At 43.9% G+C, this 13,666-nt stretch overlaps 1 protein-coding gene across 3 annotated transcripts in view; it reads right to left on the reverse strand.

Moving 5' to 3' along the window:
* The window catches only part of PLCB1 (phospholipase C beta 1), a 706,541-nt gene extending 693,174 nt beyond the window's left edge, over positions 1-13,367 (reverse strand). For all 3 annotated transcript variants that reach the window (XM_058684913.1, XM_058684915.1, XM_058684914.1), the window contains exon 1: positions 12,936-13,367. In XM_058684913.1, coding sequence (XP_058540896.1) covers positions 12,936-13,034 — 99 coding nt within the window. In that variant the 5' untranslated portion in view covers positions 13,035-13,367. The remainder of the gene's footprint in view (positions 1-12,935) is intronic.
* Between the last annotated feature and the right edge of the window lie 299 nt (positions 13,368-13,666).

Raw genomic sequence — 13,666 nt, forward strand, 5'->3', positions numbered from 1 at the left:
ACTATATTGTTAGAATTAATTCTACCTGTTTCCTTTTACTTGTTTTACTATGGCTATTAGAAAATTATAAATTTCCTAAGTGGCTTAAATTATATTTCTACTGGGTAGTGCAGCTCTAAACTTTAAAACTCTAAAAAGGTTTCTTCTTAATAGGGAAACGTTTTTCACAAAGCAAAGCACATTTGGTCAGATAATTCCATTTAGCAAGTTTTGGGTTTTTTCCATGCATGCAGCTACCATCCAGTTTTAACATCTAAGTAGTACAAAATAAATCTAGTTGCTTCTCTAAGTGTCAATTCTTCGAATATCTGAATAAAGCCATTATGTTGCTGCCCTCTGAGGCCATATACTTTGCTAGGTTGAGGTATATTGTGGGCTGAATTGTGCCACCCACAAAAAATGTATATGTTGAAGTCCCAACCCCCGTACCTGAAAATAACTGTCACTTTATTTGAAGACAGTCTGTATAGAGGCGATTACGTTAAAAGGCAGTCACAAGGGTGGGCCCTAATCCAATAAGGCTGGTATCCTTATAGAAAGAGGAAATTTGGACACAGACACGTACAGAGAGAAGATGATGTAGAGACCCTGGGAGAAGACAGCCATCCACCATCCAGAACAGAGGACTGAACAGATACTTCCCACATGGCCCTCAAGGAAGGAACCAGTTCTGCACCCTGATCTCAGATTTGTAGCCTCCAAAATTGTGAAAATATACATTTCTGTTGTTTAAGGCCCCCCGGTCTGTTGTACTTTGTTACAGGAGCCCAAGCAAACTAGTGCAAAGAGTAACCCTAAACCTTAAGATGAATGTCAAGGACCAGTCCACAGACCCACAGCTTATTCCTTAGTACCATTAGCAGAAAGTCTATTGGCCAGTGTTGACCACAATCCTCACTCCACGGTGATTCTATGTTTTTATGCTGTTACAAGAGAACACATAGGAATAAAGACCTGGATTTCTAAATTAATCAATATTACAGAGTCAACAAGGAGAAATGACAAGCAATGTTCCACAGGGAGTGCCCAAGACCTGCATTAGGAAAAAGTAGAGCGGAAGATGGCAAATATATACATTGTAGGGGAAACAGTTGTGTAAGGAAAAAGAGTCCTAAGGGTCATAGAAAAGCAGATGTGATCGATCCCATCAAACATCAGCAACGCAGCCCTAACTATGAAAACAACAATTAAAATAAAACAGTAGAAATGCTAAGGTGCTGGCTTAGGATCAGCGAGGTTAAACTTCTACATGCATCTGCACTGATGAGAATTTTCTTCCAGGGGTCTATACAGTGTGAAATTTCCCCCAAATAAATGAAAGCAAAGCAAGTAACGAGGTCCAGAAAAGAAGACGCAGAACAGTAGAGAGAAGCACCATTTTAGTATTTGCATTTCACCGATAGGTATGAAAATCTCTCTTAATACAATACAGGGAAAAGTTGGAAGCATATTTCTTCAAATATCACACAAGGGAACTTAAGACACTATACTACAGATTCAAACAAGAGCCCAGATTCCCAATTATCCAAGGTGCTCATTGCTTAGTGGGGACATCAGATGAGGAAACTGACCATTTTAGCAAGATACAGCTCTGGTGGGTGTAAACTGGCATCTCACTGTGGTTTGAATTTGCATTTCCCTATGACTAATGACTAATGATGTTGAACATCTTCTCATGTGCTTACTGGCCACGTATGCGTGTGGCTCGTGTGCGCGCACGTGCGCGTGCCTTTGCACATGTGGTAACCCGGTCCTTTTTAAAATCAGCTAAGATTTAAATCAGTAGTTTGAATGTGAATCAGTGGTTCTGAACTGGGGCAATTTTGCAATGTCCTGAGATAATTTTGTTTGTCACCCTGGGGTCTTTGCTACTGACATCTAGTGGGTAGAGACCAGGGGTAGCGCAAAACATCCTACAATGCACAGGCCAGTCCCCTACAGCTGGCGCAAAACATCCTACAATGCACAGGACAAGTCCCCTACAGCAAAGAATTACCTAGCCTCAAATGTCAATAGCACTGAGGTTGAAAAACACAGCTTAATGGCTTCCCATTGACTTTATGATAAAACCTTGCCGTGGCCTAAGCAGGCCACTTGCCATTTTGCCAGCATCACCTGAGCAACAAACTCCCAACCTGCTTATTCTGCTATGTCCTTCAAAGGACATCCTTTGATCCTTGGAATGTCCCCATGTGCTGTTCCCTTGGCCTGACACACACACACCCCTCCTCTTGTTGACCTAAGTCCTAGTTATAACCCAGGTCTTTCCATAAATAGAATGCCTCCTGGGGACCCTTCCACATTTCTTATGCTCACATGTACTTCTGTACCTTTTTCTATAGCACTTACCACCATTATAATGAAATAATTATACTTCTATTCCATTAGCATCTCTCTCCCACAATAGAATACAAACACCATGAGGGCAGGAGCCAAACCATTTATCATCATAACTCTGCAACACTGACAAGATGTCTACCTTGTAAGAAGCATCAATGCTTATGTTCATTATGAATACTGAATGGGTGGATGGAAAAGAAGCTAGGTACATTCTGAAAAGTATCAGTTGAGGCTGACATCTCACAGGTTGCCAGTAGCCGTGGCAAGAGAATTTCAAAGCAGTGGTAAAGGCAGAACAAGGCTTTGGAGGATTTTGTTGCGGCGAGAGAAGTCAGAGGAGACAATAACTATGTGTTGAAGTCTGGAGAACATTGTGCTGGAGTCTATGTTGGAATTTCTGTGGCTAAAAGGCATATATTGATATGTTTTTAGAGGAGCTTTGGCAGAGGGAAAATGTTCACAGATATTATCAAAGGCAAGCTAATAATAAAGTCAGCATCCAGAGAAACTGGGCAACATGGACTCCAGAACACAGAGAAGATGTGCTTTCCCAGGGACCAGAGGGAAGGTGGGAGAGTGTAGGTGGCCCCAGTAATTAAATGAAGAGTGGGGAAGGGAGGAAGTCTTTGTGAATCATTACCATAATAAAGAGAATGTTTTCACAACTATCAGTCTTTCATCTGTCACTTCCAACACATCTGAATTTCTTTAAGGAAAATTTTCACAACAATACCTGGGTACTCATGTGAGCATCTTTTTTAGAAAACGGAAGCCACTGGTAACATTCAGAAGATGGGATGTAAATACATTAAGCATCACAATTTTCAACCAATATCGAATTGCAATTTAGTACACACTCAACCTTAATTGGTCCCGCAACAGCATCAGATCTGTACTGACAACAAACATTTTGCTTCTCCAACTCACACTGAGAGAAACTAAGGCCACAGAGTCCCTTTGGACTCTGGGAGATTTCTGAGAGAATGGAAGGATATAGAGCAGGGCTTTCCAACCAACACCACAGACAGTGCATCAGGAAGGTCTCTTCAGAGCATGACCACCCTCCAGGTCTGCCTCAAGATGACATGTTCCCCTGTGTGAACCCACTGTAACCAGACACACACCAGACCACTTCCTTCATTCCACAAACATTCCCTCAGTACCTACCGAGTGCCAAGCCTATGCTCTGCCCTAGGGAAAGAAGATAAATAACATAAAGCTATAGTCCTCCAAGTGCTGTGGTCCAGTTGTAACACAGACAAGGGATATCCACCTGCCTGTACACACGTTCCTGCACCCGGCAATCTGGATCTGGCCTCTCGACTGATACTACCTTGAATTCAAGCCATTCTGCATCTTGCTTCAGGTCAGGTCACTCATCATCTACACTCCCATCATGCCTACCAAATTTCCAAGATCAATGATTTCTGTAAGAAGCCACAGGACCAGTCTCAACGGGAATCCAACAAAAGACAACATTTTGCAAGTATGTTGGGAAAGAAAAAGGTGGAGAAGCACATGTAATGAGTCTTGCTAGATACAAAAGTGTCACTTATCAGGCAATGGAAAAAAATGACCTTTGTTTTAACGCCACTCCTGAATACCTAAATATACCATGTCTCCCTACTGAATGACTGATAGAGAACATTTGTAGACTATAATATACACTGGCCTCTGTGCCTCAAAGTAGCAATGAGGCTTTCCTATGTTCCCATGTAACACAATGTAGACAAAAATGAACTCTGTATATACACCATACCTGTTTTTGAAAACAGTAGCCAAAAGGGATAAGTTTGTAGGGACATAAACCCCATTTGTATGAATCCTAAAATCAGGGAGATTTTGTAGAGAAGCCAAGGAATCTTTTTTAACTTGTATTGATCTGGATGGTTAAGTCTTTTATTACCAGGATGCCTGGGTGGTTCAGTCAATTAAGTGCTGGCTCTTGATTTCGGCTCAGGTCGTGATCCCTGCATCGTGGGATCAAGCCCCTGCATCAGGCTCTGCACTGAGCATGGAGTCTGCTTGAGTCTCTCTCTCTCTCTCTCTCTCTCTCTCTCTCTCTCTCTCTCCTCCCTCCCTCCCTCCCTCTGCCTCTCTCTCCCACTTGTGCACTCTCTCTCTCTCTCAAAATAAATAAAATGAAAATAAAAAGTCTTTTGTTACCTAAAGGATCCTGTTTGGGGATACCATGGTAGACTGTAAAGAGAATATAACCAGAAGACTTAGTTTTAAATTTAACCAACTAGTTGTACGTCCTTGGGCAAGTCACAACTGACTAGCCTCTGTTTCCTTCTACGTAAAATGGGAATAACACTTGCCTTTTTCCTACCACTAAAGGTGGTGTTGATGACTAAACAGGGGTGAACATAAATAAATAATAACAGTGCTTTACAAGTATAACTGCCTGTGATTAGGATTCAGTCTCGATATTGAGCTCCAAAGGCAGCATTATAGCAAAACTCCATTTTACTCAAATGTAATATTGAAGGAGCAAACTCCATGGGATATAGATATTTGTTGCACATAAGGACTGAAAATCATGAAATCTTAGAACCATAAAAGACAGATCAGGCAGGGGTTAGTGAGGGAAACAGAAACCTCTCTGGAAATTTTGAACATAAAAGGATTTAATTACAGGTAATTGGACAGAACCACAAGGATTGGTGAAGTGGGCTTCAGGTTAGGCCTCCATGAATGACCCCAGAACACCACAGCTCTGACCCTTGAGGAAACCTATTGCTTTCACCACATTCAGAAAGGTAAGAATCAGGAAGGAACTCCTGGAGTCAAAAACCCAACAGCTTAGCCCAAGGCAAAGGAAGAGTAATCTGAGAACAGTGAGCAACCCCTTTTGCCATTGCCTCATTAGACCCATGGCCCTGGACATAAGCCACTTATGAACAATTACAGAAAGTAATGCTTCTGCCTTCAACACCTCACATTTCTACGGAAACAACCCCAGGAATACAGAAAGGTGGTCTCTTTCACATCTCTGCCCTCTAAATCTCATATGACTGCTTCTCATGCTGGTGGAACTTAATTTACAGCCAGAATATTAGATGCTTCCAGAGAGTCAATGTAGCTTTGGATTTCCAGATTCTGCATTTTAAAAAATTCCACTAAGAGGATGTGAAAATTGATGCTAAGTGAGACTCAACAATATCTGAGACAGAGCACCTGAGAATGCATCATGGTTAGCATTTTTTTTTCTTTAGTCTATTAGCCCACTCACTGACTTGTTCTGTGGTCTTCTGTCTCTTTTTAAGTCCATGTGGCCTCTTCTATAAAATGAATCACATTAACTTTCTCTTACCTAATTTATAAACAAGTTCCAAAGAAAATTAGATTTTTTAACAGCAAAATAATCTCCTAATTTTTTAAGTATCAATGTTATAGACTGATGTCCACTAGGACTAGTTCAGGTAAAAGTGTTTCTCTTTGCAAACTGATCCATTTTCCCTGAACTTGCTCATAAAACTTTAATGCAATAAAAGAAACAAAACATGGAACTGAAAGAGCCCCTGAAATTAAAAAAAAAAAAAAAAAAAACAGATATGGGATGCTTTTATTCTATTTTAATACTAAATGTTTTCTTATTTTATATAATAGTCTGTTTCTCCATTTACAATAATTTAGTTTCTTGACAAATATACAGATTTAGTGAACATCAATGAAGACATATGCCTAAGCATTCGTTCAGAATAGAAATTAAAGTTAAAATTTCCAAAAAAAATTCAAATTAACATGTGAAGAAGATAATAAAAAAAAATAAAATATCAGATCAGAGGGGAATCAGAAGAACTCTTAAAGAATCTAGTGTTCTTTACGTGATATTTGTCAGTTTTTTACAGAAATTGATGGCTTCCTTAGGAGCTCGTGTGTAACTGATCTCAGAAACGTGTCTCCAGAGGTGCCTGGGTGGCTCAGTAGGCCAAGCCTCTGACTCTTGATTTCAGCTCAGGTCATGAACCCAGGGTCCTGGGATTGAGCCAGCATCGGGCCTCCGCACTGAGCATGGAGCCTGCTTAGGATTCTCTCTCTCACCTTCTGCCCTTCTTCCCTGCTCTTTTTCTCTCTGTCTAAAATTAGAAAAATTTTAAGAAAGAAGTATGTCTCCAGTTGCTTTCCCTGCTGATGCACAGGGGCACATGGCTTAGATTGGGGCATCAGACATGGCACAGACAGGGAAAGAGAAGCATTATGAAATCTGAGCAGGTGGAACTTATGATCTGAAAAGGCTGCATGAACCTAACATTAGCGTGGGTAACAGGAAAAGCAACATTTTCAGTCACCAAGGATGTGTTATTTAGGTGAGACCCATAGCATTAGTCAACAATTCACAATCAATCTTATTTCATTTTCTGCCGGCACTCCTTGTTCATGATAACATGAAACAATCCTGATAAAGAAACGTTTAACCACAGGTCACCAAGTTCAACATAAAAAAGGAAAATGTTCCTGTCCCATTTAAACATCATTGCAGGTAAATATAATTTGAAGCTATTTATTGATAGACTGAACTTTCAAGGGAAGTATTCAAGATATGCTAATAGCCAGAGCACATTATCCTAATACACCACAGGTAGGAATATCAAAGTCAGGCAAGATAAGAGAGAAAATCTAGAAGAGAAAAATAGATTCCACAAACAGCACTCTGCTGGTCTCCTTTCCTATGCCAATAACAGCCTGTAGGCATTACATTTCCTTGTTAAACTACCAGAGTTTTGTTCAACTATTTCCTCCTTCGGGGCATTTACACCTGCTCCACTTCCCAGACTTCACCTTAGGACAGATAAGGACCTAATCAAGTGCCATCTAAACAGAAGGTAAGTCACTTCTGTTGTTATTATGCAAGAGGGTTCATTCAGCAGTAATAAAAAAAAAATGCCTTAGCCTGAAGAGGGTTTGTTTTGTTTTCACTGAAAATTAAAAAATCATTTTTTTTAGATCAAAAACAGGCAAAACCAACCTATAAAGTTATAAGTCAGGCTGACTGTTACCCCTGGGAGGAGGTGTAGGGACTGGAAGGTACCACCTAGAGAGGGCAGTGCTGTTCTTGATCCAGTGCTGCATACTGGGTAGTGTTTATTTTGTGAAAACAGATCCAGCCAGACAGAAGATTTTTGTGTTTTACAGTATGCATGTTACGCTCTGATAAAAAGCTTAAAGTAGCTTTATTGGACTAGATTTTGGAAACGTTAATACTTTTATGTTTAAAGTAATTACTGTCGATGAGAAATTCACAAACGCTCTTTGGGCATTAAAAATGGACATATCTGGGCATACGTATGTGGCCCTTTAGAGGGCATCTGCCAGCTTTTCAGTCTAAAACCTGCCTCTCCCTCTGTGGGGGCCCCGTCCAGATCCACCACCTACCAGCCGGAGCCTTTTCTTCTCTATTTCCCATAACCTTTCCAGAGTGAGTGCTGCTGAATGCCCATCTCATAAGCCATTCCCCTCAGCTCCCTCATTAATCTGGTCAGTGCCCTCCATCATTCTGCTGCCATCATTTTGGAAACTGTAACTGCATATTCTACATAATGCAAATACTCTACCCAAGCTTCTGTGTAGGATGCTGGGAAATGTGCAATATACAAGCATGTTTATTCTATTATTATTAGTGATGATGATTACCTGTTTTAACTGCGGAGGTTTTGTTTGAAAGGGAGAGAATGGTGGAGAGGGGGGAGAGTGCTACTTGGTTCAAAGCCATGGGGCATTAATCCAAATCCAAACCTTTGAGCTTCCACAGCCTTCTTCTCAAACAACTTAGGCAGTTGCAATTGCAACTTTTGGCTAGATTATGCTTGTGAGACAGAATGTACAAAGATTAGTTTTATACATATTTATTTTAAATATATATTCTTGCTACATTACAAGAGTTCTGTTTAAGTGTTTCCTTCTTCCAGGTGGAATATATATATATATATATATATATATATATATATATATATATAATTTCTTTTTTTTTAATTTAAGTAGAAATAAAACTTCTGGATACTTTGTAAACTGACTTGCTTTACAGAGAAGGTGTCCTGCTTTTTATGTGGATTCACTTTCCCTGAAACACCTGAATTTTTTTTGAAACAGGTAAAACACTGATTTTTTTTCTTTTTCCAATTATAAAATATTAAAATCAAAGCACATAGTAAAAGGAATGAAAGGAAGGTCTGGATGTTCCCACTTGTAGAATAAAGGAGGCATCTAACATATACTGGCCACTGTGGAAAAATTCATGACCCTCTAACTATTGAGGGAACAATAATTTTTAAAAACCGTGTTTTATTAAGGGTTCCTGGGTGTCAGGCACTATACAAAACAATGCATATGCCTTTGCTCACTTAATGTTAACAGCTGTTCTGTGCAGCAGGAAATATTACAATCCTCACATTACAGATGAGGAAACTGAGGTGGAGATGTATTAAGTAACTTACAGTGACACTGGAACTTGGAGGGGGAGAGTAGAGAAAAAGAAAGAACAAACAAATGTGACACCTTTCATGTCCTAGAGGTTGTAGAACAAAGAGACAAGGTCCTGGGAGCTTAATCAGGGACACATCAGGGGCTGGGAAGAGGGGTGGGGGGGAGCCAATTGTATGGTTTTTATCCTTCCTCTTTTCCTCCACATACAAAGCAAGGCCAAACACTAGGAGAGAGAGGGCCTAGACTCATAGTCTCCTAAGCTCCCTACCTCAGATGCAGAAAGTAACCCCCCTCCACTGTCCATCTCACCAGAACTCTCCCACAATGTCCACAGTCCTTTACACCCACCTCCACCACAGGGGCTGATAATATACAAATGCAAAATAAAAGCAAGGATAAAGTTGCATCCTTTGGTATCACTGGTAAAACAGATAACCACGATGGGTCAGTCCTATATTTGCTGATCAAGTTCTGGAGGACAAGGTTTGGCCTTGATCTCCTAACTGTACATGCTACCACTAGTCGTTCAAACACTGAAGTAATTCTATATGCTCCACAGACCCTGGGGACTCGCAGCCCTCCTCATGATCAGGCAAAAGAAAGGCCCGCTACTGTCTATTGTGATTGGTTAGTGCCTATGTCAAAGCTTTTGACTACCACTCTTAAAGCATCCACAGCCATGATGCTGGCATGTAGCCAACAGATTATGCAGGGCACTGCACCCTCTAGGTGACATCTTCCATTCCAGAGAGTGGCCAGAAAAACAGAGTAAGTGATTGTAGTGTTTTAACCACTCACAACAAGAGATAATCTCTCTACAATTCTAAGTAGCCCCATACTCATCATTTCAAATGTATTATTATGCTTTCTAATGGGCTACTCAGAATCTATTTTATGAGTTTACCCATCCCTCTTCTTAAAGACCAGAGGGCAGGGTTCTACAGTTTTTAAGTGAGATCCAGTATTTGAGAGATTTTAAAACTATTTCCAGCATTTAATTTTCCTCTAAACAAGGTGATGGGGATGCACCCCTGGTGCAGGGGGCAGAGGATATTTCCCAAAGTCAAAGCCAAAAGGGAAAACCCAACAGTCTCCCCTCCTCAAAGACAGACGAGACAGCCTCTCAAAAATTTTCTCTCTTCCCTTTCCCTTTCTACTAACCCACTAGAAACAGGTGACAGTGCTGAAAATTGTTCACTGCATATAAGAAATTCAAAAGGCACATATGAATGCAAGTTAAGCTAGCCTAGGCACCAAAGACACTTGGTAAAATACGCCACTAAGATCTAAAGATTGTCCATGATTTTGTCATTGAGGTCCTTCTACTTCTTAGATAGAAAAGTAACAGCTGGATGAATTTCTCAACATGCAGAGAGATCAAATTAAAATCACAAACTTGCAATAATGTACATGGGCTGACAAGACCCTGGTAGCTATCTGCCATACTTTTTAAGTCACTTCACACACCTTATCTCAGTGATTTCAAAGTATGGTTCCCCAGACCAGTGGACTCAGCAAGACTCTGAGATATGCATTCTCAGACCAATCCTCAGACCTTCTGAATCAGAAACCGACGGTGAGATCAAGCAAACTACGTGTTGCCAATCGCCCAGATGTTTCTGACACTCAAGTGTGAGAAGGGCTACTTTATCCTATTGGCTACTTCCAACTATTACAGGTGAAACAGGTAAAAACAAACAAACAAACAAACAAAAGTGGCATTCTCATAGTCTTGCTCAAGAGGTCGCAAAGATTCAGAAAGGTTAAGTGATTAACCTAAAGTTACACGGCTGACTGACAAGAGAACCAGCAGGTAAACTCAAGCCTTTAGATTCAACATGTAGTTCTCTTTGTCTTTGGCACACAGTATCACTAGGATGCAGTATAATTAGCCCGATCACCTAAACTGGCTTGATTTTGGAAGGACAGATATGAAACAGCAAGAGTAGAGGGGTGACTCCTGAGGAGGATATGGGTGACCTAGGAAAGTCTGCTCCTTCTCAATCCACAGATCACCATGGAGACAGAGAGCCAAGGAACCTGCAGGAGAGTTCACCATATTCCAGGTAACCTGACTCCTGGATGCAGTCTGGGTTTCTCCCTACAGAAGATCTGAGATTCCACAGGCCCTCCCTTTAGCGTGTGCACTAAAGTAAGGCTTCCCAAGAAACTCACTGCTGCAGTGCTCAGGGAGAGCGCTTCCCACCTTCTTCAGGTAGTGTCTGACTGATGACCTCTCCAATACTCTCCTTGCATCACTTCTAATCTCTACATCACTGGTGTTCTTGATAATTTTCTGTCTCCTCCACCTACCATGTAAGGCCTATAACAGCGGAGATTCTGTCCACATTCATCACCACCCCAGAACTAGTGTATGGTCTGGCATTAGCAGGTAAGGAAGAAATACACATGCCATAAATGCACAAAATAAAAATCATCTCCTTAGATGTTCAAAACTTGTTCCACAGAAGATCTCCATTTTCAAAGTGATGCCGGCTATTTTCTTCCAAATAAGATATTCTGGAGCACCATTTAAAAGTATCACTGTGAATAAATGCAGAGCTTATGCTGGAATACCCTTCTTTATTCTGTAAAGTCTTTCTCCCTTCGGCCCTTTATTTTCTCATCACCTCAGTTCTCTCTTTGAGACTTCAAGATGGGCAAAACTGTTTTATTTGTTGCTGAACTGCATTATCTTTTGTTGTTATTGTTGTTGTTGTAAGAAAGCGGTTCATCTGTGTCCAAATTTATTGTTTAGATTCTATTCCATTTACAAAAACATCTGGTCCTTACACTGGGATGGAAGAAGAAAAGTGTAAAGTCCTCCGTAAAAGGACGTATGTTTCTATCCTTGCCTACAACATTTAATAATTGCCATTAGCTTTCAAGGAAGCTGTGGCTCATACTCCCGAGTCCCGTTTGCACTTCCAACTGGACAAAATATAGACACAGACTCACTCAGCTAAGTAATTGGATTCGGTACCTGGAATATTTAAATTGTTTTTCAGACACTGGAAAATGGCTTAAGAAGATTAAAGAAAAATACCCTGGAGGATAACAGGCTATAATTTACTAGGTGGAAAATCTTTTCAGGAGGATGAACACCTTATTCGCCTATCATTCCTCCTGTTTGAGAGATGTCTTCGTCATTTGGACCTAAATTTCCCTAGATCCTGGCAGCTCAGGTTTATCCCGGTGGGTTGTCTTAACAAACCTTTTGAATTACACCCAGGACATATAAATTGATACGATAATGCCCTCCATCTGAAGAGTCCCATGTTTTCAGCAAGATTATTAATTTAAGTGTTTGAAGACAACGGGTTGGGGAGCGGGTGTCACTTGGAGTCCTAGGTCCAGGGCTCTTGCAAAACGCTAGAGATCCGGGTTTGGGCAAAGCTCTGCCCCACTTGGCAAAAGATGTAATAAATAAATTGTGGGGAATGCCTTGCCGGTTCTGCTTCAAGCTGCAGACTCCAGCCAGCTCAGTTCTCAAAAACTAGCCCTCCCCATTTGCCCGCAGGTCCGCTGAGCACTCCTAGACCCCCCAATGCCCCCGACTTCTGCCCTCTAGCCCTTCACAGGAGTGTCCTCCCGGGCCCTTCTCAAGCCCCTCACTCCGGAGCCAGGCGCTGAAGTTTGGCATCAGCGACCACCTGTCGGCTGGACCGCTGTGTCCTCTGCCGCGTGGGCTCCCATACAAGTGCCAAGAGGCTTAGCAATCACTGAACAGGCTCGTTCTTCGGGGCTGTCCTGTTCCTTCTGGAAAGGGAGCAATAGAGGTAATAGGGGGTGCGTCTGCGGGCGGAGAGGGGTGCGCCTGGGTCACACCCCAGCGCTCTCCAGATGGTCCCAACTTCACACTTTCCAAAAACTCTCAGGACCGTTCCCTGGCAAAAACTGCCCCTCAGGCCCCCAAGCCTGAAGAGCCTCAGGGGGCGCCTGCCAGACCCGGCAAGGATGGCAATTCCCTGACCCGGAGAGACAGGAGCGCGCGCGAAGCCGCTGCTCCCGGCCAGCCGCCTCGGCAGTGGCCACCCTGCGCGCCCCGAGGCGGCCCCGGCCGGCTCCCGTGCGCCCATTGCATAACGCGCCCCTCGCCCCACCCCCACGCCGCCCGCCCCGCGCCCTGCCCGGTGCCCCGCGCCCCCAGCCCGCCGCCTCCGACTTACATCATCCCACTTGACGAATTTGGTGCCCTTCTTGAGGCTGTCGGACACGCACACCGGTTTGAGTTGCAAAGCGTGCACTCCGGGCTGAGCCCCGGCCATCTGGGCTCATCGGGGCTCGGGGCGGCCCGGGCGAGCGCGGCAGGGACGGGGCGCGGGGCGCGGGGCTCCTTTCTCGGCTCGCGAGGCGCTTGACTCTTCTCCCCCGCCGGCCTCCCCCGGCCTCCCGGCCTCCGCACCTCCTCCGGCGCGGCTCAGCAGGCGGGGCGCACGGGGGCCAGGCGCCCGGCCATGCCTCGGGCGGGACGCGGGGTCGGGCGCCCGCGGTGGCTGCGGAGCCTCGGAGGGCACAGGGAAGCCGAGCCGGGCGGCCGAGGCTGCCAGCCGCCGCCGGGTACTGCTCCTCCTCCGCCGCCGCCTCGAAGCGCACCATTCAGCACATCCTCTATACACAGAGGGAGAGCGCGAGTGACACACGCTCCGCGCCCCCCCCCCCCCCCGCGCTCCTTCCCCTCCTCCTCCTTCCTCCTCCCGCCCAGCTTCCCCGCCACCCTCGCTGGCTCGGTCCCTCCTTCCCCCGGCGGCTTCCAGCCCAACTTTGCGCGCTGGGTCAGGCGCCGGGAAGCGGGGACGCAGCGGCACCTCCCGGCTCCTGGGCCCCACTGCAGCCAACGCCTGCGCCGCCCGCGCGCCCTCTGAGCATGCCCCATGCCGGGGTTGCAGGGGTGCCCGGG

This window comes from Neofelis nebulosa, chromosome 9 (assembly GCF_028018385.1).
Source record: "Neofelis nebulosa isolate mNeoNeb1 chromosome 9, mNeoNeb1.pri, whole genome shotgun sequence".
NCBI classification, from domain to species: Eukaryota; Metazoa; Chordata; class Mammalia; order Carnivora; family Felidae; genus Neofelis; species Neofelis nebulosa.